At 38.5% G+C, this 27,080-nt stretch overlaps 1 protein-coding gene across 1 annotated transcript; it reads left to right on the top strand.

Annotated features, from left to right (window-relative positions):
• The first annotated feature begins 17 nt into the window (after positions 1-17).
• Positions 18-26,548, top strand: LOC139943261 (uncharacterized). Its single transcript, XM_071940083.1, has 17 exons — positions 18-149; positions 2,267-2,744; positions 3,488-3,556; positions 5,215-5,244; positions 6,463-6,648; positions 7,320-7,415; positions 8,680-8,800; positions 9,790-9,898; positions 11,733-11,826; positions 13,078-13,182; positions 14,309-14,423; positions 16,809-16,933; positions 17,641-17,728; positions 19,148-19,217; positions 20,833-20,900; positions 21,649-21,818; positions 23,846-26,548. Exons 2-17 carry the CDS (start codon positions 2,610-2,612, stop codon positions 23,888-23,890), a joined length of 1,626 nt encoding a protein of 541 aa, XP_071796184.1. The 5' UTR covers positions 18-149; positions 2,267-2,609; the 3' UTR covers positions 23,891-26,548.
• The last annotated feature ends 532 nt before the right edge of the window (positions 26,549-27,080 follow it).

The raw sequence follows: 27,080 nt of genomic DNA, 5'->3' as shown, positions 1-27,080 counted from the left end.
TTACCAGGCAAATCACACTGCACCCTGTTGTAAGGGAATTACACGAACAGAATCGTCGAGATTTTTGTCGAAAAATCTACCTGTTTTGCTGGCATTTCTTGCAAAACCTACTCACAGTAGACAAACTAAATCGTAAGATAAAGATAAAGGTAAGTTTATTTGATTTAATGCACTATTTACTGATCTTTTTAACTAAAATTGTTACGCTCAACATGGGATTGTTAAAAAATAGAAAATAAATAAAAATAACTTTATTCACTCATTTTCACTGTACTGTGGATAGGTGAAAAAGATGGCGTAACATTTGCAAGCATGTCACAAGTTAACGATTGGGCAGTAAATATTAACCATTTGGCTGACGTAGTTATAGAGAGTAACCTCCAAGTTCATTTGTGAAGTTTGCTTAAAAAAATGCAGCGTACGTAAATTTGACAAAATAGTGTTCGAAAATTGTTGACACAATCATGACGATATTTATTTGAAGCTGTCACTTTTGTCATGCAGCAGTGACGTCAAAAATGCAGGCCATGCCAGGTTTCCATGCATGCAAAATTGTGAAAATGTGTACTTCTAAGTTCTATCGAATGCATTCTGCAAAAGGTGAAGTTAATGTTATCATTTGTAAACGTAAACGTAACTGAACATTAAAAACTATTTATTACTAATTTAAAAACGTTAAACATTACACAAGAACTTCTTCACAACAACAATGCAGCGTTGCCGTGACCGTGTTGAATCATTTTCAACTATCTTTGTGTACAAGAATACAGTAGTTTGTAGTACTACCACGTGTCATAATTTCGTGCTCACGTGTCATAATTTCTTTTGAGAATAAGCAGTCTCACCATCACGGTTTGTGTTCAATGGTCAGATTTGTTTGTTTCGAACATACGTTGCCATCTGTGACGACTTGGCACTCAAACTTCACGCTTGAACCTGTGAACCAGGAAGTTGCAAAGCTCCAGTTTTGTGGCCAACTCTGAATCCTTGGCCACACAGACAGGGCCCAATGTCATGGCTCTGCTTACCGTCAGCAACAAATCGCTTCCCATGGATGGAAGCAGGGAATTATGTGCTTACTTCAAGTTCATTTCACAAGTAAACAGAGAATTTTGGCTTGTGAGTTTGCGTACTTCGTGTTACTACATGTAGGGGCTAGGCATTCCTTGCTTGCACAGATAGCGTCTGCCCTGCAAGTTGAGAATGGTGATAATAAGTGCATAAGCAGCTAGCCATTAAGTCTTATGAGCCACGAAATTGGGCCCTGACCTGTTTGTAGGCGATCTTTAACTAGGATGTGATTCCACTACTCTTAGTTTGGCGTGTGTCTTTGGATTCTTAACATTACAGAATTGGTAAGAAAAGAAAATCGTGAAGATCACAGATTTACATGAAAATTACACGGGCTTATGATGATGATAGTAGAAAACATCCCTTGAAATATTTCTGTCTGAAATTTCATATTTGATGAGAAATAAATAATCTAGTTTTGCGTTTTGAGTTTATCGCTCAGTGAGCGATTCATTCATATCTGTTTTGACATCGATGCAATGCAAAATTTGTAATCGGGTTTTCACTAATCTCTCGTGACCCAAATGGCCGATCCATCTCAAACTTCAAAAGGTTTGTCAGTTTATGTATAATGTGGATTACATATAGAGTGCTTACACTGCCAGCAACTTTTTTGCTAGCAAAACCAATTTTGTTATGTGCCTTTTAATAAACAACATTTTAAAAAGATTTTTACAGTAAAAAATAACTGTGGACGCAGAAGATACATAAAGCGACCATTGCAGGTTCGCACCCTTCAACTCTCAGCAAATGATAGCCTTACATGCGTACACATTCATCAAAGATGGTGATCAATGAAGTCATGCGCAATCCATGTACACATAAGAAGAAACATTACAAAATTGGTTTTGCTAACAATACAATAAGCGCTTTGTTTAATACATAAACTGACAAACCTGTAGAAGTTTGAGATTGACGACCATCTGGGTAATAACCGATTACAAGTTTTGCATTGCATCGATGCCAAAACAAAAACGAATAAAATGCTCACTGAGCGATAACTCCAATGGCGAAATTAGATTATTTATTTCTCATAAAATATTACATTTCAGACAGAGATTTTTCAAGGGATCTTCACAATTTTTGTTTCTTACCAATTCTGTGACGTTCCTTTAAAATGTCATTGGTGGTTTGTTACAAAAGTAGACCATCACAAGTTTTAATTCTGTTCTTGTGTTCTTTAATGATTCTGCAGAAGTGGACTCCAGCAGCTTCAGCTGTTGTGTCAGGATAAACGTGGAGTGAATAGGAAGATCATCTGAAGATATTTCATACATTGTTGACATCACACTGTCAACGAACATTGCAGAGGACCTTTTGTTTTGAAGGATGGCTTTTCCGATCCTATCAGAGACACACTAGTAGAGTTAACGGAGCCTTCGCCAAATTTTTAATCAAGTCTAAACTCAAACTTATCATAAGTCTTGTGTTCTGCAACACTTGATGAGTACTAGTTTCTTCATACCCACCTGAGTAAGGGTTACTATCTTGGCATGGTCGACACTCTTGTGAACTTTGACCTTTGACCTTGAATCAAGATGAGTGCATCAGGAAGGAGCGATAAGCAGAGTGCTACACCAGAGAGTACTAAGAAACAAGTCACGGTAAAGGTGTCTGATAATAACATAAAGAACACGGGGAAGAAGAAGCCCAGGTCGGCTCATCCCGATGTGGTATGTACTCAATTTACTTTACAAGTATGGTTTGTAAATCTTTATTTACCAAAGTCAAAGGCCTTATTTAATCTTAATAAATAATAACAAGTTCTTATATAGCGCATTTCACAATAAACAGTATCAATGCGCTTTACATTAGTCCCCTGGTCATTGGGCCTATAAACATCCCTAACTCAGCTCCAATTAGGGAGTATACAGCCCCGAGCTGCCGTGGCGCTCCGAAAGCTTTTCATTCACAATATCAACCTCTAGCCTCGCAGGTACCCATTTATACCCCTGGGTGAAGAGAAGCAATTATAGTAGAGTATCTTGCTCAAGGACACAAGTGTCATGACCGGGATTCGAACCCACACTGCGGTGACTTGGCATCAGAACTTGAATTCGATGCTCTTAACCACTCGGCCATGACACTCTACGATTATTAAGCATTTAACTAGCGTCCCACAAAGATCAGAGCGCTTTACAATTTACATACAAACAAACAATGCAGTGACAAAAAAAAACAGTACAAGCAAAAACAAAATGGCCGGATTAGCAGGCAAGTTGTTAGCAGGGATTTTTGCACTACTCCATGTTACTAGGCAATCTTTGCTACAAGGCTAGCACAGCAATTAGACGCTTTTATTGTAAGCAAGAATGGTGGTTGAAAGTACAGAATTCGGTAGTTAGCCGAGCCAATAGTTAGGCCCTGACCAAGCTTTAAATCAATTTGACTCGTGACCCATGGTTTTTCTTGTCAGGACTTGAATAAAGAATTTTCAAAATGTAAAGAAAGAGGTGACACAAGATTGGACTTGAGTAAACAGTCGGTAAGTTCTTTTATAGTACATAATAATAATATCGAATAATATCAAAGTCTTATTTTATAGCACATGTATTAACCAACAAGGTACTTAAAGGCAGTGTACACTATTGGTAAATACTCAAAATAATAATTATCATAAAACCTTACTTGGTAACGAGTAATGGGGAGAGGTTGATAGTATAAAAGATTGTGAGAAACGGCTTCCTCTATAGTGATGTAGTTTTCGAGAAAGAAGTAATTTTCCACGAATTTGATTTTGAGACCTCAGATTTAGAATTTGAGGTCTCGAAATGAAGCATCTGAAAGCACACAACTTCGTGTGACAAGGGTGTTTTTTTCTTTCATTATTATCTCGCAGCTTCGACGACGGATTGAGCTGAAATTTTCACAGGCTTGTTATTTTATGCATGTTGAGATACACCAACTGTGAAGACTAGTCTTTGACAATTATTAATAGTGTCCAGTGTCTTTAAGGAACTTTGTATATAATACATTTTTTATAGAAAGATAGGTTATTGAAGGTATGAATTTGGAGACCAAATAATGTAGCACCAGGGTTTACAAGGTGCTACGGCGCATTCAGCAGCCACAGCCAGGAACACTTGGGCCAATCCCTTCTCTTTTCGATAAGTGCACTGGCTTCTTGTACTTGTACGTGCCTGAAACAGCACACGGGATCAATCAACGGCTTTTACCTCCCATTCGAAGGACGAAGCAATGTATAAGTGTCTTACTGAAGGACACAAGTGTCACGACTGAGATTCAAACCCACACTCTTATGATCAGAAACATCAGGGCGATTCCATGGTTAGTCGCATTACACTTTTTAGTGTCATTTCTTGATCTTGGTGCTAGTAGTTCTATGTGAGATATTATTTCCATTAAGATTATAGACTGATTTGTACTTGACACCCAAGGCTTTTAAGTGATGATATTAAAAATGTTGTGGGCGTTGTACTCTGGATGTTATAGCGGTTAGTAAAAAGCGGTTAGTCGCATTACACAAAAAGGACATGATAAAAAATACACTTGTCTCAATTCAAAAGTTTCCTCAAACTAAAAAACTTGCAAAGGTTTTACTACATTTAGCACACATCTCTTATACATTAGTATCCAACAGGATACTTATAAATAGTCAGCAACTTAAACTTTTAGGTTTACGTGGCAAAACCATGGTTAGTCGCATTACGGTTAGTCGCATTACACGTTTCCACTCAATTTAGCCACGCCTACGTGGAGCCCAAGCTGAGTTCTAATTTGGCAAAATTGGGTTCATTCCTTGTCAACAACTAAAAATAAATTGGTTTCGTATGTTAGCTATAACTTCTAAGGGGAAAGAAAGTTGTGACAAAAACTTGATTTTTTGGTGTCATGTCCATGTTTGCTTGGAATTGCCCATCAGAATTTGAATTCGGTGCTCTTAATCGCTCGGCCAGGACACTTCTTCATACACTATTTTATCTCTTTCGTGCTCCGACCAGTCGCTAGCGACCCAGTATAAATCCATTCTGAAAAATAGTTGTAAAACAAAACATAAAGTTTTCACAGTTTTCAGAATCGGAAAGATTCATGGGTGTGGAAATATTTTCAGTGTTTTGATCAAAAGTTAATAGTAATTTGTATTAATAGAGTTGATGTTTTTGTACCTTATTAATTTTACAGATTCCGTCTCTCCCAAGCTCTCTTAGAGAGGTGAGTTGTTCTTAGGAAGTTCAGTCTACTTCAATTATTCACATTACAGTCGACTCGTTCATACAAGGTCTGACGAACTGGCCTGTTTTCCTTGTATTATCTAAACCTTGTCTTTAAAGGGTTTATGTACTTTTTCCTAACAAAAACCACAGATTTACATTAAACATACTTAGTTTAAAGATTATGATAGTAGAAAGCTTCCCTTGAAGTTTTACCTACTGAGGTGCTGTAGTTTTTGAGAAATGAGTAAAACTAATAATTTTTGTCTCAGTTTTAACCTGTAGAAACGTATTAACCAGTTATGCTATGGTTTTGGTAAAATATCATAACTGATTAAGGGGATTTTACATGCTAAAATATTTTTGGTCTCATGAGACCAAAATTAATTTGTGACTTGTTTTACTCATTTCTCAAAAACTACACAACCTTAATAATATTTGAAGGGAAGCTTTCCACTATCATTATCTTCAAATCCTGTAGGTTTAATGTAAATCTGTGGACATTTTGAAAAAGTACCTGAATCCTTTAACACAGCACACAACTGCTACAGAAATAAAAAGAATATTTGCGACTACAAGGTGGTGAACTGATTGTGTCGCTAACGACTATTCATGTGGACATAATTTACTTACGAAACACAATCAGACATCACTGACACAATATTCTTCAGTGCTTCAAATAAGCGTGATTTTTTCTGTATTGCTTGTGGCAAACAATATGCCATAATGCATCTTGGGATTTTATAAAGTTCGTCGCCACTAGTGTCGAAGTCACAACTGTTTGATGCGCGATGAGTATTGCTAGTTGCCCAGTAGCCGATTTCACAAAATGCTAGGATGGGTCCTATCTCGAGTTAGGACGAGTGACTCACCCTAACTTGGGATGGGTTCAATGCGTCCTAACGTCTTCGGATACGGAACTGAACTCATCCTAAGTCCTAAGATTAATCCTAAGTTAGGTAGAGTTTGGTGAAATTGACGGCTCTCCTTGTGCCTAGGATGACAAACAATACACCTGCTCTTAATATTCATGCGTGGCGTAATAATTCTAACCAAACATGAGGCCATAGGCGCACAGCGGCCACCACTTGCAGTGGCTGCGCCTATAGCCTCGTTTTGCATAAGAATTGTGACGTACTCATGCATAAGTATTCAGAGAGGCGTATAGGTCATGACCTCTCTATATCTGTCTAACGTTTTTGTTTTTTTCCTTTCACAGTTGACTCAGTTGAGAGAGTTGTATCTCTATGGTAACCGTTTATGTAGCCTACCTCCCGAGATTGGACATCTGTGTAATCTTGAGCAATTAGCGCTGAATGAAAACTCACTCACCACCCTACCTACAGAACTCAGTCATCTTCATAAAATGAGAGTGCTGGATCTCAGACATAACAAACTAAAAGAAGTGAGTGTGACACAATATTATTATTATTATTATATGTATGTTTCTGGTGATAAAGCCAAGGATACCTCAAAGGCAAACTTAGTCACTGTATTCAGGTCTTTTGGTTTGGACATACATTTCAGCTGACAGCAGTCCGAAAAACATTTTGGCCAAGTGACAATGGGAACTGTGGGGTCGATTTCACAAAGAGATAGGACTAGTCTTATCTCGAGTTAGGACGAGTTACTCTTCCTAACTTAGGACTAGCCTTAAGTTTTTAATATCTCCTAAGACTAGTCCTACGTAAGTAAGGACTAATTCTAACTCTTTGTGAAATCAACCCCTGGGCCCAATTTCGTGGTTCTGCTTACCGCCAAATTCTGCCGCTTAAAAATGTGATTATGGTTTTATCATGTAAACTGTTTCGTCTAATGGGTGATATTCTGCAGAATTGAAATATATTTGTGAGACTAAGACTCAACATTTGAACCTCATTTTGTTGAGTTGAAGAAAACAAAAGATGTTGAGTTGAAAAAATAAAACAAGATTACCGGACTTGTCCTGTCTTGAGCTTTACCTGTTTACTGGCTCGTTACTGAAATCACTGGCCTCGGGGCAAGGGATCCACTGTTAAGTTTGTGCCGGGATGAGGGTGAATTCACTGACTGAATGATTTTTTTATTTACCTATAGATCCCAGAGGTTGTTTACTCGTTGGTGTCGCTCACGACCTTATTTCTAAGGTTTAACCGTATTACTCACGTTGGAGAACCTCTTCAAAACCTCACGGTAAGAACATTTTTGAAACACTGCCATGCTTTGTTTTATCAGTGTGACACAGGGGGTCGATTTGTCTTAAAGAGTTGAGACTAGTCTTATCTCAAGTTCGGAAGAGTTACTTTTGCTATCTTCTACGACGAGTCCTCATCATCATTTAGCGGTCGCACGCAAGATTCCATTCACAACGTCACGCCAGTGGTGTTTATCCCTCATCATGTTTGGAAGTTTCACGATTTCACTATTGGTAATTGTCAAAGACTAGCCTTCACAGTTGGTGTATCTCAACATATGCATAAAATAACAAACCTGTGAAAATTTGAGCTCAATCGGTCATCGAATATGCGAGAGAAAGAAAAAAACACCCATGTCACACGAAATTGTGTGTGTTTTATGGTTGATTTCGAGACCTCAAGTTTAAAATCTGAGGTCTCAAAATCAAATTCGTGGAAAATTTCTTCTTTCTCGAAAACTATGGCACTTCAGAGGGAGCCGTTTCTTACAATGATTTATACCATCAACCTCTCCCCATTACTCGTCACCAAGAAAAGTTTTAAGCTAAAAATTATTTTGAGTAATTACCAATAGTGTCCACTGCCTTTAAAGTACCGAATTCAAACTCTGGTGTTTCTGATCAGCAGAGTATGGGTTCTAATCCCCAGCCGTGACACTTGTGTCCTTAAGCAAGACACTTAACCATTGCTTCGTTCTTCGGATGGGATGTAAAGCCCTTGGTCCCATGTGTTGTGTAAAAAAGAACCCAGTGCACTTATCCCCAGCCGTGACACTTGTGTCCTTTAAGCAAGACACTTGACCATTGCTTCGACCTGTGGATGGGACGTAAAGCCGTTGGTCCCATGTGTTGTGTAAGCAACGTAAAAGAACCCAGTGCACTTATCCCCAGCCGTGACACTTGTGTCCTTTAAGCAAGACACTTGACCATTGCTTCGACCTGTGGATGGGACGTAAAGCCATTGTTCCCATGTGTTGTGTAAGCAACGTAAAAGAACCCGGTGCACTTATTCGGGAAAAAAAGGGGTTCGCCCCAGTGTTCCTGTCTGACGCTGCTGTATGCGCCATAGCACCTTGTAAACCCTTATGCTAAATATTTGGGTCTCAGAGTTCATCACTGCAAAACCTTTCTTTCTGAAAGTTTGTATATATGTACTCATTTGCACATGGCCTTACATGTACTTATATAGCAACCACATCAGTTATTATCCCAAATCCCAACATTTTGACTTTACAGTCTGTTGTTTTGGTTTCCTCTCTTCAGAAACTGACGATGCTAAGTCTGAGAGAGAATAAGATACAAGCTTTACCCAACGGGATCGGTATGCTGGTTCATCTCATCACGTTTGATGTCTCACACAATCATCTTAAACATTTGCCAGAGGGTAAGCAGATGGTTTGACTCATTTTGTTTTCTGAGTAGTAACAATATTAATAATAATAATAAAGAACACTTAGTAGAGCGCCGGTATTCGCCTACAGAAGGCGCTCATGGCGCTTGAGGAGAGAAAGACAAAACTATGACTGAGGATTGTGTGAGTATGCTTGTTTGAACAGGTGAGATTTTACGTTTGTCTTGAATGTTGTTCCTGGCTATGGCTGCTGTATGCGCCGTAGCACCTTGTAAACCCTTATAAGGTGCTAAATAATTGGGGGTCAAAATTCATCACTGCAATTACCTATCATTCTGAAAGTTTGTATATACTCGGCGCCTTGAGTACCTTGTTTAGTAGATACGTGCGTTATATAAGACTTTGATATTATGGATGGAGATGATTTGACAGTCAGTGGGAGTTGGTTACACACCGGGCTGGTGCTACAGAAAAAGCACCTGTTGCCCCAAAGAGTGGAAGATCTGGGCTGATGAAGCATCATCATGTATTAAACCACAACAGAAACTTAAGCCCGGTTGATGCAAATTTGAATGCGAAGAAAATGTTGACGTCACGACTTCGCAATGAATAATTCACAGTAGTTCAACTCTGCTCCACTCACTTGGGAATATTGCTACGAAAGGAGATTTTTGACGTCAAATTCACGTCAAATTTGCTTCGCATACTGCATTGGACTAGGCTCAGAGATGCAACTTTCCGATTATAGTTGGAATACCGATTTTTTTCAGATGTTTACCCCCAAAATCTAACAAGGAGTACCTGAGCATTACAAAAACAAATAACTCGCGTTAAATTTGCTCCCAAACCCTTTCAAAATTATAGTCTTTGAATTTTCGTTTAGTTAGACTTGACCTAGTCCATTGTCATTAAAGAAGCAAGCAGGTGTGCTTGTATTTTGCTATCATTAGACTTGCAACAGTCTAGTTCTTAGTCCTGGTTGGGGTCATTTTACATGTGTTTGTGTTTTATTTTCCCCTCAGAGATTGGTAACTGTATCCAGCTTTCATCACTCGATCTACAGCACAATGAGCTATTAGACTTGCCACAGTCCATTGGTAATCTCAGAGCACTAAGCAGACTGGGTCTTAGGTATGTTATCTATTCTTGGAGACTTGTAACAAGTCTAAATGAGATTTGTTTTAAATTTAAGCACAATGAGCTATTAGACTTGCCGCAGTCCATTGTAATCTCAGAGCACTAAGCAAGAGCACTTGTAACAAGTCTAAATGAGATTTGTTATACATTTTTCTGTTCTGAGGTTTGTACCACTAATGCTCCACTTCATCTTAATAAATCTGCTGACATTGCGTTTTATTTTTACTATTACTTCATCCTTTCAATGGGACGTTAAGCCATTGGTCCCTTGTGTTGTGTAACGCACGTAAAAGTTCCTGGTTTGATTGGTGCTATAAAAGGATTAGGTCTCATGATTCAAATGTAGTCCCACATACCTTGTGGAAAAATACATGTACATGTACTGTATGTTAAAACACGCTGTGAGGGTCAGTGAGTAACGGATATGTTATTGAAAAAGAAGGCCTAACAACTGTACTCTAGTAAATTGTTACTTTGTGGCCTAATTTATACTTTCTGATTTGATTTTACAATCTTTACATTTCAGTCAATTAATATGGAACACAACCAAGTAACGGATATGCCCGCTACATGTATACAAAAAGCCAATATTATTATTATATTAATATTGTTAGTTTTATTATAAAGTTTGTTTTGATGTGGAGTTCTTGGTTGAGTGTACATGTAGGTATAACCAGTTGACTGGTGTTCCACAGAGCTTGAGCTGATTAGTTGAGTTTGTTTTGATGTGGATTTTGTTGTTGATTGTAGGTATCACCAGTTGACTGGTGTCCCACAGAGCTTGAGCTGAATAGTTGAGTTTGTTTTGATGTGGAGTTCTTTGTTGATTGTAGTATCACCAGTTGACTGGTGTCCCACAGAGCTTGAGCTGATTAGTTGAGTTTGTTTTGATGTGGAGTTCTTTGTTGATTGTAGGTATAACCAGTTGACTGGTGTCCCACAGAGCTTGAGCTGAATAGTTGAGTTTGTTTTGATGTGGAGTTCTTTGTTGATTGTAGGTATCACCAGTTGACTGGTGTCCCACAGAGCTTGAGCTGATTAGTTGAGTTTGTTTTGATGTGGAGTTCTTTGTTGATTGTAGGTATCACCAGTTGACTGGTGTCCCACAGAGCTTGAGCTGATTAGTTGAGTTTGTTTTGATGTGGAGTTCTTTGTTGATTGTAGGTATAACCAGTTGACTGGTGTCCCACAGAGCTTGAGCTGAATAGTTGAGTTTGTTTTGATGTGGAGTTCTTTGTTGATTGTAGGTATAACCAGTTGACTGGTGTCCCACAGAGCTTGAGCTGATTAGTTGAGTTTGTTTTGTTGTGGAGTTCTTTGTTGATTGTAGGTATAACCAGTTGACTGGTGTCCCACAGAGCTTGAGCTGATTAGTTGAGTTTGTTTTGATGTGGAGTTCTTTGTTGATTGTAGGTATCACCAGTTGACTGGTGTCCCACAGAGCTTGAGCTGATTAGTTGAGTTTGTTTTGATGTGGAGTTCTTTGTTGATTGTAGGTATAACCAGTTGACTGGTGTCCCACAGAGCTTGAGCTGAATAGTTGAGTTTGTTTTGATGTGGAGTTCTTTGTTGATTGTAGGTATAACCAGTTGACTGGTGTCCCACAGAGCTTGAGCTGAATAGTTGAGTTTGTTTTGATGTGGAGTTCTTTGTTGATTGTAGGTATAACCAGTTGACTGGTGTCCCACAGAGCTTGAGCTGATAAGTTGAGTTTGTTTTGTTGTGGAGTTCTTTGTTGATTGTAGGTATAACCAGTTGACTGGTGTCCCACAGAGCTTGAGCTGATTAGTTGAGTTTGTTTTGATGTGGAGTTCTTTGTTGATTGTAGGTATAACCAGTTGACTGGTGTCCCACAGAGCTTGAGCCAATGTACAGAGTTGGAAGAACTCAACGTAGAAAACAACAATATTGCAACATTACCGGTAAGTTTTCTACTACAACAGTTGAACTTTTGACTTCTAGCGCGTCCAGTCACTGTTTCAGACATCAAACTTTTCATGTACTTAAAGGCAGTGGACACTTTTGGTAATTACTCAAAATAATTATTAGCATAAAACCTTACTTGGTGGCGAGTAATAAGGAGTGTTTGATAGTATAAAACATTGTGAGAAACAGCTCCCTCTGAAGTGACGTAGTTACGGTTTTCGTAGTGTGGACGTAGTCGAATGGGCAGTTGCGTACGTTAGCGCACATGAAATGCCGAATGTAAAAACAATTGCGGCAATCAAACATGTCTGCACCTAGGGTGGCTTCAAAACGCAGAGCAACTTAGCGCTCCAGTCGACATATATACAGCTCTATAAAATCACCTGAACCTGAACTTGATCCTCTGAACCACTCTGGCATGACACCCTACATTATTACCTATGCATTATTACCTATGCTAACTATTACCTATGCATTATTACCTATGCTAATTATTACCTATGCATTATTACCTATGCTAACTATTACCTATGCATTATTACCTATGCTAATTATTACCTATGCATTATTACCTATGCATTATTACCTATGCTAATTATTACCTATGCATTATTACCTATGCTAATTATTACCTATGCATTATTACCTATGCTAATTATTACCTATGCATTATTACCTATGCTAATTATTACCTATGCATTATTACCTATGCTAATTATTACCTATGCATTATTACCTATGCTAATTATTACCTATGCATTATTACCTATGCTAATTATTACCTATGCATTATTACCTATGCTAATTATTACCTATGCATTATTACCTATGCTAATTATTACCTATGCATTATTACCTATGCTAATTATTACCTATGCATTATTACCTATGCTAATTATTACCTATGCATTATTACCTATGCTAATTATTACCTATGCATTATTACCTATGCTAATTATTACCTATGCATTATTACCTATGCTAATTATTACCTATGCATTCTTACCTATGCTAATTATTACCTATGCATTCTTACCTATGCTAATTATTACCTATGCATTATTACCTATGCTAATTATTACCTATGCATTCTTACCTATGCTAATTATTACCTATGCATTATTACCTATGCTAATTATTACCTATGCATTATTACCTATGCTAATTATTACCTATGCATTATTACCTATGCTAATTATTACCTATGCATTATTACCTATGCTAATTATTATGTTCTATTTGAGCAGGAGGGGCTACTATGTAGCCTATGCAATCTCACCAGTCTGTGTTTATCAAGAAACAACTTCACCTCGTACCCAGTTGGGGGCCCTCAACAATTTGCCACAGTCTATGTAAGTTACCTTTAATACATACTAGTGCTGGGCGAATAGTGAAATTTTGTTATTCGGATACCGCTGGCCAACTATCCAAAATTAACCGGATATTCGAATAGTTTTTTTACCGCTAGAGGGCGCTATTAAAAAATATAAAAAAATTTAAAAAATTAAAAAAATATTTTTTTGCCGCTAGAGGGCGCTGTTCGTTTGTGAATGAGATCTTATGGGCGGATTGATATTAGTTTTACACAGTGTCACTCGGTTCATTCATAAAAACGACCGGATCTAATTTAAAGATGGCGATTTGCTTTTTCTTTTGATCGTGATTGACTCAACGTGAAGGAAAACTTTTGTAATCTTTGAACCAAATACGTCGGAAATGTCATTGTTTTAACTCTTCACGGAGGTGAGCATAGTTAAATACTTAATTTGTGCTGTTTTATGCTGTCTTAATAGAAGTTTCATAAGGATTCAGACAAAACATTCATATCAGTTGTCGCCCGACGTCCGCGGATATTCGGATAATAAAGAATATCCGGTTACTTGGTTGTAATTACAGAACTATCCGGTTTATAAATAGCTATTCGCGCCCTATGCGGATATCCGGTTAAGAAAAAATAGGCATTCGCGGTTACGGATAGGAAAACCTATTCGCCATTACCCGGATATTCGAATAATTCGCCCAGGCCTAATACATACGTACTTTCCTACACCCTTCTTTCTAGACAGTCCATGTGCTCATCTCACAGTTTTTTTTTTTTTTTAAGTGCATTTCTTTGAAAACGCTAAAATATATACATTTTTGTAATGCTTTCCACAATGTGACATTCACACCAATGTGTACTGGTTGAAAGGGAGAATATTATACCTTTCGTAATTTGATCTCAAAAGATAAATTTGATGGAAGAATCATGAAAATACAGAAACTTTGATGTGGAATTTTGTTTCTCTCCTTTTTAATACTAAAATTAAAAATTTTGGGCAGTGATTATTATTATTTGTGTCCCTCATTTTTTCCGAGTGGCGATTCCGTATTCCATTTTATTGAAAAAGAAATCCTAACAACTGTACTCTAGTAAATTGTTTCTTTTGTGGCCTAATTTATACTTTCTGATTTGATTTTACGTTCTTTACATTTCAGTCAATTAATATGGAACACAACCAGATCAATAAAGTACCTTTTGGAATCTTCAGCTGTGCTCGTTATGTCACCAAACTCAACATGAAAGACAACAAGCTTATGGCCCTACCGCTTGGTAAGTTACATTTGATTTGCTCTACGCCTTGGCAACTAGTGTGGTAGTGATGGTAGTAGAGACTATTGATTGCTTAAACGTGTCGCGACTACCGCTTTTCAACTACTCGCTTAAACATGCCGCCATGACTACTTAGTCGCGACTTTCGCAATAAATGTTGCTGTGTCGCTCTAGATTATTCACAACAACATATTTTACTTATAAAACAAAGTCAGACAGCAAGGACACAATCCTTCAAACCTGTCAGCTTGAATTTTACTATATTACGCCTTTGGCAAACATTATGCCGCAATGCATCTTGGGAATTAAAAAATTAGTTTTGACGTCTGTAATAGTTTGGATTTCCAATGTTGACTTACTTCATGTCTTATTTTGGCTACAGATGTAGGGAGATTTGTTTTTCATTAGACATGTTTAAATTGGCCATTTGCAAAACTAAAAGGGGCTGCCCTCTTAAATATGGTATTATAACACCCCTTGCAAAGATTCTGCCTGCTCATTGGTTTAGAGCGCGTCACATGACATGTCTTAGTTTTGCTACACGACGGCCGTCGGTTTGCCATGCGCTAGTCCGAAGACTAGCACATGGCGCCGTGCGCTAGTCCGACAGACTAGCACACGGCGAGCAGTACCCAGACGTCCGTTGCGTGTACGAGGATGATAAATTAATAGTCTGTAACCATTTCGGATTGCACGACACGACATTCAACACATTCAGCAAAAGTGTTTGCAATCTGTATTCGCGTCGTCCGTGGATTGTAGCATTCACGTCTGTAACTTAATAATAATAGTACAGTATTTAGAAATGTTTGGGGTGTTATAAAACAAATATTGACTGCTTTTACTCGTGCAATGGTTAAAAACTATGACTCCCTCGGTGATCCCCGGGAAAATAGAACGCTCCGGGGATCACCGAGGGAGTCATAGTTTTAACCATAGCACTCGAAGCAGTCAATATTTGTATACTAGTATCTTGATACTAGTATCATATTTGATACTAGTATCTGAGGTACACTGTACTAGTATCTGAGGTTAACTTCTGTAATAGTCCTGATTTTCAATGTTGACTAACTTCAGTGTTCGGTCTTAATTTGGGTGCCGATGTAGGGAGATTTGTTTTTTAATTAGAAGGGCTCCTTTGCAAAAGTTAAAGGGCTTTCAAACTCTGGTGTTTCTGATCAGCAGAGTGTGGGTTCGAATCCCAAGCCGTGACACTTGACCATTGCTTCGTTCTTCGGATGGGATGTAAAGCCCTTGGTCCCATGTGTTGTGTAAAAAAGAACCCAGTGCACTTATCGAAGAGAGAAGGGGTTCGCCCCGGTGTTCCTGGCTGTGGCTGCTAAATGCGCCGTAGCACCTTGTAAACACTTATAAGGTGCTACATAATTGGGTCTCATAATTCATCACTTCAATAAACTATCTTCTGAAAGTTTGTATATACTCTGTGCCTTGAGTACCTTGTTTGGTAGATACGTATTATTATTATTATTGTTGTCCTCTAGGCTAGCCCTGGCAGCCTTACACTTTCGTTTTGTACTACAGTGACGTCCCGGACATCAGGGTACATTTCTGGGGCGGAAAATTTTCATGGAACAGATTCACATTCCATGGCAGTATATGTTTTTCAGCGGTGGGTTTTGATCGTCATATATTCTTCACAAAGCCATAATTTTCATGAAATAATGCAGCTCCCAACGTTAAGGAATTCCCATTTTTGTTCGTACTCTCACAGTCTGCCGTGTGTACGCAAGAAGCACGACGCGAAAATTTTGAATTGTGTTGTTAATGCTGTGCAGTCATGATACGGTGAGCAAGAATTCATGCGTCTAAAAGCTTGCATCATGCGTCTTGCACGCGAATGTATACGCGTACGCACGACAACAGACAACACTGTGAGAAAACGATCGAAACGGGAATTTTTTAATGTTGGAAGCTGCATTATTTCACAAAAATGACGGATTTGTGAGGAAAATATGAGGACCAAAACCCACCGCAGAAAAATGTATGCCGCCATGGAATGTGAATCTGTTGAAATTAGTGGCTTGTTGCAGGTAAGATTTAAGTTATGAAGCTGTGAAATTTTTCCGCCCCAGAAACGGGCCTCAGAGTGAACGGAGAAAGAGTCCTATATAGGGCTATCCTCTAGGCCTGAATTGATATTAGTATATGATGAGGTTCTTTGGCTCCAGATTCAGCTCAGAATAGCTTGGCCCCGCGGCTGTTTTGACAATTATTGTGCGTGTTTTGCCTACATGCTCAGGGCTTCAGACGAGAGGATGGAGTCTGAAGACGAAGCCGTGGATTCAAAAAGGGCCTTAGATTGACTGCTGTAAAATTTGTGATTTTTCCAATTTTGACTAACTGCATGTCTTCTTTCGGCTACAGATGTAGGGAGTTGGACTTCGATGGTGGAGTTAAATCTAGGCACTAATCAGTTAACCAAATTACCAGAAGATATCCAGTGTTTGACCTCGCTAGAGGTTCTGATCCTCAGTAACAACTTCCTCAAGGTAAGGATTAAATAATAATCAGTTTTCATATTTTCCTCACATAATTTCCCCTTACCAGAGGGAAAATTTGGTGTACTTTATTATATTATTAATAATAATAAATAGTTTTTTTTATAGTGCTTTTCACTTCCGAAGGGTGTCCAAAAGCGCTTCACATTACCTTGGTCACTGGGCCTTAAATCATTCATTGAACCATCTCAGCTCCCTTGGGGGTATACAGCCTTGTGCAACAAATATGCGCTACTCGGCTAAACCAATCACAAGAACCATCTCTGCCCTCACAGGTACCCGTTTACCCCTGGGTGGAGAGAGCCAATTATTATTTAGTGTCTTGCTCAGGGACACAAGTGTCCTTTCCCCTAATTGGTGACTTGTTCGCTGTTTGGTTAACTAAAAAATACTGTGCTCCTTTAAGAGTGAAGTTGAAGTCCTGCATTCAGCTCTATACATATACCCCCGGAATGCAAATGCGAAGCAAGTTTTGACGTCACACGGCTGTTTTTGCAGCAAATGTTTGGAGAAGTTGGACACTTTTCAATTGCCAATTACATCAAAATTCGCATTCGCAGGAAGTATGCATTGGACTTTAGTGATACAATATTTGTATTTTGTTTTGTTAATTTGTTTTAATAGATTTAAAAAACTTTTTTTTTACAATAAAAATGAAAAGTTTTTTTTTCTGACACATTTTATTTGTGTTGTTTTAGAAACTTCCGAGGGGCATTGGTAACTTAACCAAGCTGAGAGTCTTGGATCTGGAGGAAAACAAATTGGAATCTCTACCATCAGAGATTGGTAAGTGTCTTCCTTTGAAACACCCCCCCCCCATCCAGCCTTGCTACCTTGGGCTGCACGCTTTATCTATGACTCTCTTCTTGTAGGGTTAGACTAGCCTGAACGTCTGACGTCATTCTACGAGGCTCGTGAATAACGCCAGAGACCAGGCTAAAAAAAATCGCAAAACCGCCGTGTAGTTTGACCTCTGACGTCTGTAGTTTCACATTATAGATACGCAGTCAAATTCCATTGCGGACTTGAGAGCAGTGACTATTTGGGCATCTATGTCACTGCACGTGCATTGTATCCAATGGGAATCACTGGATCTAGCGTCAGCGACCTGTCTTTATCCTTGCGGATAAAGACAGGGGCCCAGTCTAGGGTTAGAACTGAGTGACTACTTTGCGTGCACCCTTGTAAAAAAGTTTTGAGCGCTTGTATGGTGCTTGTACAGAGGCTCTTAATTTACATGTATGAAAATGCAATTATTTTTTATTATTCCATTTCAATATGTAAGTATGTTTATCTACAAGATCAAGGAGGAATGAGAGAGTACCAGTTGTTTTTTGACTTGATGTCTCTTTTGCCCATTACCATTCTTGAGCTGAGCAGGCCTGTAGAGTGGATTGAAATAAATGTTCATTGAATTGAATTAAAGGAACATGTTGCCTTGGATCGTTCGAGTTGGTCTTTGAAAAGCGTTGAGGCCGTTTGTTATAAAATGCATATTGGTAGAAAGATGTTGTAAAAGTAGAATACAATGATCCACACAAACATGCCTCAAAATTGCATGGTTTTCTTTTTACCTCGTCGACTAACATGGTCGGCCATTTATTCAAGTCAAATTTTTGACTCTCATAAATGGCCGACCGTGATAGTTCGCGACGTAAAAGGAAAACCGTGCAATTTGATTGATACTTGTGTGGATCATTTTATTCTACTTTTACAACATCTTTCTACCCATATGCATTTTATAACAAACGGTTACAAACGCTTTTTATAGACCAACTCGTCCGATCCAGGCAACGTGTTCCTTAAAACACTGACTAGATTCAAGCACATTTTAATGAACCAATTCTAGGGGTTATAAGAGAGCAAGGCATGCTTGAAAAAATTGTGGTGCAAGATCCCAAAAATAATTGTGGATATTGATATTAAGTTTATAATGTGGTTTTGGTGACGATGTTGTATAGTTCTGAGAGCGGTAGTGATACATGTTTTGTTTTTTGTTTTGTTTTAATGCTGCCGAACTGTTTTGACACACACAATTTGCTATGTTTGCCAGTGATTGAGTTTATGTGTCAGTCAAGTGGGAAGCACATTTTCTTCAGACAAAAAATTATCATGCACTGCTTCTATTATTACAACCTGAAGATTTCACTGGAACTTTTTCTTCAAAATTTTTTAAATTTTTCCCATATTATTAATTTGTTGTAGGAAATCTGAAGGAGCTTCAGAAACTTGTGGTGCAATCCAATCAACTTGTGAACTTGCCAAGAGGGATCGGGTAAGAATAACATCCATGAATATAGTTAAAGGATTTGGGTACCTTTTCAAAATGTCCATAGATTTACATTAAACTAACAGGGTTTGAAGATATTGATAGTGGAAAGCTTCCCTTCAAATATCACTTACTGAGGTGCTGTAGTTTTTGAGAAATGAGTAAAACAATGTCATGAAAATACGTTTGTAAATGTTTAAAATAATTGTTGTCTCATGAGACGAAATTTATTTTCATGACATTGTTTTACTCATTTCCCAAAAACTACAGCATCTCAGCAACTAATATTTTCAGGGAAGCTTTCTACTATCATTATCTTCAAACTGTGTAAGTTTAGTGTAAATCTATGGACATTGTGTTTTTTGTCCTACAAAAGTTACATACATCCTTTAAAGGCACTGGACACTATTGGTTAATGTCAAAGACCAGTCTTCTCACTTGGTGTTGCATCAAATAACAAACCTGTGACACTTTGAACTAAATTGGTAGTCGAAGTTGGGAGATAGTAATGGAAGAAAAAACACCCTTGTCATACGAAGTTGTGTGCTTTCAGATGCTTGATTTTGGGACCTCCAATTCTAATTCTGAGGTCTCGAAATCAAATTTGTGGGAAATTACTTCTTTCTCACAAACTACCTAAGAGGGAGCTGTTTCACACAATGTTTTATACTATCAACAGCTCTCCATTGCTCGTTACCAAGTATTGTTTTTATGCAAACAATTATTTGATTAATTACCAATAATATCCACTGCCTTTAAAACTTTTATTCACTAATAATCAATGCACTCAACACCTTTTGAAATTTTCAAAGACCAGTAAAGGACGCAAAGCCGTTGGTCCTGGAAGTTGTGTTACGCACATAAAAGAATCCAGTGTACTTATCGAAAAGAGAAGGGGTTTGCCCCTGTGTTCCTGGATTGATTGGCAGCATATTACAGCACAGCACCTTGTAAACAATTAATAATAATATTGATAATAATATTTAAAATTTATATTGCCCCCCTTACATGCAAAATAATCAGAGGCGCATGTTAAAAAGTACAGAGTGGAAGAAAAGGACAAAGAAAAAAGACTGGTCACCAGGCCAGTGCCCAAACAGAAGTATGGGGGTCTGTCCCGCCAACAGAGAACTTATAGTTACTTATTACATAGGCCTATATCCCTGCTGGCATCGGTAATGTTTTGACCTTTTCAGGAGACAGACGCCTCTAACCCTATCTATGCTAAAAATTCTAAACATAATGCTATGCAAAGGAGTCTGTCTCATTCCTCAAAACGTAGTTCCACATACTCCAGGAAATACTGAATGTTGAAACACCTTTGGCGTCACTGAGTGACAGGTGTAAGTGCGCTATTCATAAAAAGCCATGATTAATATAATTATTATTAAGTCAGAGACGTTCTCAGGCCCGTATGCTTCGTTTTTGAAAGGGCAAGGGCACCAAGGCATTTTCTCTTTGGTAAAGGGCACCCTATGAGGAAATTGTAAATTTCTACTGGAGCATTTCAAGGGCACCAAGGCAATGGCAAGGGGCAACGGAGCCAATCGCATCCGTTGCCTCTGTGAAGTATCAGGCCTGCGTTCTTATACGTTTTTCATTTGTGTTTTTTCTTTTCCAGACGGTTGACCAACTTGACAAATCTTGGTGTAGGGGAAAACAACCTCAATTCCTTGCCAGAAGAGATAGGTAAGACATGCATAATAACGATTTGTTTAAAATAGTATTCTTGGAGATATTGACAAGAAACTCTCGGAAGTTTGGTGTTACTTGACCTTTCTGCTGCATTTGATCCTTAAGGTCCAGCTTGTCATTCCACCTTCCAGGGGATAGAAGTTTCTCGCTTGTAGCCCCCCGCCCGTGGAACGGCTTACCTCTCACTCTTAGATTACAACCTAACATTTCTTCATTCAAACCCAATCTCAAAACTTTAGCATTGAATATTTTTTTTTGGAGACCAGCGCTTTATTCAATTTATTATTACTGTTATTAAAGGCAGTGGACACTATTGGTAATTGACACAGATCATCTTCTCACTTGGTGTATCTCATCATATGCATAAAAAAACAAACCTGTGGAAATTGGAACTCAATTGGTTGTCAAAGTTGCGAGATAATAATGAAAGAAAAAACACCCTCGTTGCACGAAGTTGTGTGCGTTTAGATGTTTGAATTCGAGACCTCAAATTCTAAACTTGAGGTCTCAAAATCGAATTCGTAGAAATTTACTTCTTTCTCGAAAACTACTTCACTTCAGAGGGAGCCGTTTCTCACAATGTTTTATACTATCAACCTCTCCCCATTACTCGTTACCAAGTGAAGCTTTCTGCTAACAATTATTTTGAGTAATTACCAATAGTGTCCACTGCCTTTAACTAATAATTTTGAATTATTTGGGTTCAACAAAAAAATAAATATTTTAACCTTCTTTTTTCCAGGAACTTTGGAGCAATTAGAGCAATTATATCTGAATGACAACCCAAAGCTGAATGCACTGCCCTATGAGCTCGCCTTGTGTAGCTCACTGCAGATCATGAGTATAGAGAACTGCCCACTAGCTAACATACCACCGGAGGTCACTGCTGGGGGACCTTCATTGGTCATTCACGTAAGTAACACCCCTCAAATGAAATGGAATAACCCTCTAGTTTAGCAAACATACCGCCAAAGGTCACTGCTGGGGGACCTTCATTGGTCATTCACGTAAGTAACACCCCTCAAATGAAATGGATTAACCCTCTAGTTTAGCAAACATACCGCCAAAGGTCACTGCTGGGGGACCTTCATTGGTCATTCACGTAAGTAACACCCCTCAAATGAAATGGATTAACCCTCTAGTTTAGCAAACATACCACCGGAGGTCACTGCTGGGGGACCTTCATTGGTCATTCACGTAAGTAACACCCCTTAAATGAAATGGAATAACCCTCTAGTTCAGCAAACATACCGCCAAAGGTCACTGCTGGGGGACCTTCATTGGTCATTCACGTAAGTAACACCCCTCAAATGAAATGGATTAACCGTCTAGTTTAGCGAACATACCACCGGAGGTTACTGCTGGGGGACCTTCATTGATCATTCATGTAAGTAACACCCCTTAAATGGAATGGATTAGCCCTGTAGGTTAACAAAAATACCACCCCTTAAATGAAATGAAAACACCCAGATTACCAAACTTACCACCGGAGGTTACTGCTGGATTAACCATTTAGTCTAGCAAACGTACCACCCCTCACCAGAAATGGAACCACCCCTTACTTTACCATACATGTACATACCACACAATTTTATTATCTAAACTGTGTCCTTTGAACAAATTACGATGGAAGTTTCATCTTACTTGTTTAAAGCCATTGGACACTTTCTGAACAGAACAACAACTAAAATTTCACAGATTTATAAATTACTTACAGGGTTTACAGAAGGTAATGGTGAAAGACTTCCCTTGAAATATTATTCCATGAAGTTCTTTACTTTTTGAGAAAACATTAAAACAATTATCAATTCTCGATGTCGAGATTAACGGATTTATTTCAAAAGCATGTCGACAAGGTGAAACAAGCGGAAACAAGGTTGGGTTTTCACGTTATTTTCTCCCCACTCCGATGACCGATTGCCATGAAATTTTCACAGGTTTGTTATTTTATATATAAGTTGTGATACACAAAGTCTTGGCATTTGGACAATACTGTTTACCGATGCTGTGCGATCGCTATAATGGATGATACTCCGCAGGATTAAAGCCATTGGACACTTTCGGTAGACAGTATTGTCCAAAGGCCCACACTTCGTATATCACAACTAAAAAAATAACAAACCTGTGAAAATTTAGGCTCAATCGGTCATCGGAGTCGAGAGAAAATAACGGGAAAACCCACTCTTGTTTCCGCACAATTCGCCGTGTCATGACATGTGTTTAAAATAAATACGTATTCTCGACAATGAGAGTTGATAATTGTTTTAATGTTTTCTCGAAAAGTAAAGCATTTCATGGAATAATATTTCAAGAGAAGTCTTTCACCATTATCTTCTGTAAACCCTGTATGTTATTTGTATCTGTGAAATTGTTTTTTTGTATGTGCCGAAAGTGTATACAAGAAGATGTTTGTGAGATACAACTCAACATTTCAACTTCATTCAAGACCAATTTATTTGTTATCAAAGAACTTGTGGCAAGTACTTAGTTTTACAGTGATTCTTACACATTAGTGTAAGGGTAAACAAAAATTATATTCTTTTTCTCAACGTTAATATTTTTCTCAACTAGCTTTCACAGTTGGTGTATCTCAACATATGCATAAAATAACAAACCTGTGAAAATTTGAGCTCAATTGGTCATTGAACTTGCGAGATAATATTGAAAAAAAAAAAACACCCTTGTCACACGAAGTTGTGTTCGTTTAGATGGTTGATTTTGATGGTTGAGTTCTAAATCTGAGGTCTCGAAATCAAATTCGTGGAAAATTACTTCTTTCTCGAAAACTATGGCATTTCAGAGAGAGCCGTTTCTCACAATGTTGTATACCATCACTCGTCGCCTAGAAAGGTTTAATGATAATTATTATTTTGAGTAATTACCAATAGTGTCCACTGCCTTTAAATAACTGGATTGTTGTCTTCCTTTTTGACTTGCAGTTCCTGAAGATGCAGGGACCCTATCGCAACATGGTCAACACTTGAGGCGTACAGGCTTCTTCAACGCATGCCATCAGGGTTACAGTTGTGTCAGTCCAGCGTGCAGCGTTGACATCTCTTCAAATGGTGCAGGTTCACAATGTTTTATGTAGCAATGTAAAGCAAACATGACTTATACACACAATCAGGGACCAGCTGCTAAGCACAAAAAGTTGCTTAATAGCGTGAAATTTCTTCCTTGAAAAAAATAGCACTACCAACCAAATTTCCATTTGTTGCAAATTGCTTGTTACTGGTATTATGTTCAACTGTTTATCCCGTAAATCATGTGGAAATTTGTTTAAAGCCATTGGACCCTTTCGGTTCAGAAAAAAAAAAAAAAGTTCACAGATTTACAAATAACTTACAGGGTTTACAGAAGGCAATGGTGAAAGACTTTTCTTGAAATACTATTCCATGAAATGCTTTACTTTTTGAGAAAACAGCAAAACAATATAAATTCTCGTTAACGAGAATTACGGATTTATTTGAAACACATGTCATGACACGGCGAAACGCGCGGAAACAAGGGTGGGTTTTTCCGTTGTTTTCTCTCGACTCCGATGACCGATTGAGCCTAAATTTTCACAGGTTTGTTATTTGATATAGAAGTTGTGGTACACAAAGTGTGGGCCTTGGACAACACTGTTTACCGAAAGGGTCCAATGGCTTTACTAATCCTTTTTTTGTCAAGGAAGAAGTTTCATGCTTTGTGCAAATTTCTGTGCTTATTTAGAAAAATATGAAATTGGGCACATGTTTTCTTAAGTTTACAATGGGATCAGGTTAACATAGTAGCAGTGTATAGCATAGACTGGTACCCTGTCTTTATCTGCAAGACAGACACTGGTCTTACAGCTCTGATAGTCTTTGTATACTCTACCCCAATAGCTTGCTTCTACATAGACTGGTGCCCTTTCTCTACCCCAACAGCTTGCTTGTACATAGACTGGTGCCCTGTCTTTATCTGCAAGACAGGCTCTGGTCTTACAGCCCTGATGATTTCATTGGATGACCACTGTCTTTGTATACTCTACCCCAATAGCTTGCTTCGACATAGACTGGTACTCTGTTTTTACCTGCAAGACAGGCTCTGGTCTCAACAAGCCTAATGATTTCATTGGATGCCCTGTCTTTGTATACTCTACCCCAATAGCTTGCTTGTACATAGACTGGTGCCCTGTCTTTATCTGCAAGACAGGCTCTGGTCTTACAGCTCTGATAGTCTTTGTATACTCTACCCCAATAGCTTGCTTCTACATAGACTGGTGCCCTTTCTCTACCCCAACAGCTTGCTTGTACATAGACTGGTGCCCTGTCTTTATCTGCAAGACAGGCTCTGGTCTTACAGCCCTGATGATTTCATTGGATGACCACTGTCTTTGTATACTCTACCCCAATAGCTTGCTTCTACATAGACTGGTACTCTGTTTTAATCTGCAAGACAGGCTCTGGTCTCAACAAGCCTATTGATTTCATTGGATACCCATGCCCACTGTCTTTGTATACTCTACCCCAATAGCTTGCTTCTACATAGACTGGTACTCTGTTTTAATCTGCAAGACAGGCTCTGGTCTCAACAAGCCTATTGATTTCATTGGATACCCATGCCCACTGTCTTTGTATACTCTACACCAATAGCTTGCTTCTACATAGACTGGTACTCTGTTTTTATCTGCAAGACAGGCTCTGGTCTCAACAAGCCTAATGATTTCATTGGATACCCATGCCCACTGTCTTTGTATACTCTACACCAATAGCTTGCTTTTACATAGACTGGTACTCTGTTTTAATCTGCAAGACAGGCTCTGGTCTCAACAAGCCTATTGATTTCATTGGATACCCATGCCCACTGTCTTTGTATACTCTACCCCAATAGCTTGCTTCTACATAGACTGGTACTCTGTTTTAATCTGCAAGACAGGCTCTGGTCTCAACAAGCCTATTGATTTCATTGGATACCCATGCCCACTGTCTTTGTATACTCTACACCAATAGCTTGCTTCTACATAGACTGGTACTCTGTTTTTATCTGCAAGACAGGCTCTGGTCTCAACAAGCCTATTGATTTCATTGGAAACCCATGCCCACTGTCTTTGTATACTCTACACCAATAGCTTGCTTCTACACGTACAATGTACATAGACTGGTGCCCTGTCTTTATCTGCAAGACAGAAATTGATACAGACTCTAAGTGGTGTAACGTACTCTGTAAGCTTGTGTTGCCATTTTCTTCATTGCTCCCAATCGAGCAGAAATTATTTGTGGACCTGTTTGTGTATAAGGCCTGTTTGTTTTACAACGCTACTCTTTTGTGTATAGGAAACATGATGAATTGCCAATTAATGTTTATGGTTCTATACAATATTCTGTGATTGGTTCTTATGTGTTGTCAGCCATTATGGGATAAATTGAAACCTTCCTTACTGCCAGTGTGGTTTTAAAGGTACTTATTAATAATAATAATAATAATATCAACAATAATGGACACTTAATAGAATAATGGACACTTAATAGGATGAGTTGGATAGGATGAGTTGGTCTTTGAAAAGCGTTTGAAACCGTTTGTTCTAAAGTACGTAGGGTGGGATGGATAATTTAAAAGTAGAGTATATTGATCCACACAAACATGCCTCAAACTTGCACTGTTCTCCTATTACGTCGCGAACAAACACGGTCGGCAACTCTCCTTTAAAACATCATCTAACCATTTGCATTTCATAACAAATAGTTTTAAACGCTTTTCAAAGACCAGCTCGGTCGATCCAATGAACTTGTTCTGTTAATGTAAAGGGCGGCTGAATAGTTGAAACGGCAGAAGCGGAACTGACAATGTCGGCTACACGATAACTGCTACAAACAGCAAGATCAGGGCTGAAGGTCGATTTCAGTTTAGTAATGCATTAAATTTTCGGGGGAAGTTTGAAATTCATGCGAAGATGACTCTCTCTAATACAGTGCATTACAAAAGAGAAATTGAAACTGAAGCACCTCTTAACATTTGATTAATTGTTTTTTTAAAAACATTGAAGTTGTCTCTTGCCTGCAAACAATGAGTTTCATTTTGACTTTGGGTGCGTAAGTGTAGCTTCCCTGGGTCCACCCCGCGGTGCCTACTCGGGTGAGCCCCTGACAAGAGCTAAACGAGCGATCACTCACCCTCTCGTGGTGACGTCATGCACCTCGGGCCAGCCCC

Source organism: Asterias amurensis, chromosome 10, assembly GCF_032118995.1.
Source record: "Asterias amurensis chromosome 10, ASM3211899v1".
Classification (NCBI taxonomy): domain Eukaryota; kingdom Metazoa; phylum Echinodermata; class Asteroidea; order Forcipulatida; family Asteriidae; genus Asterias; species Asterias amurensis.
This window is presented reverse-complemented; position numbering and strand designations above follow the sequence as displayed.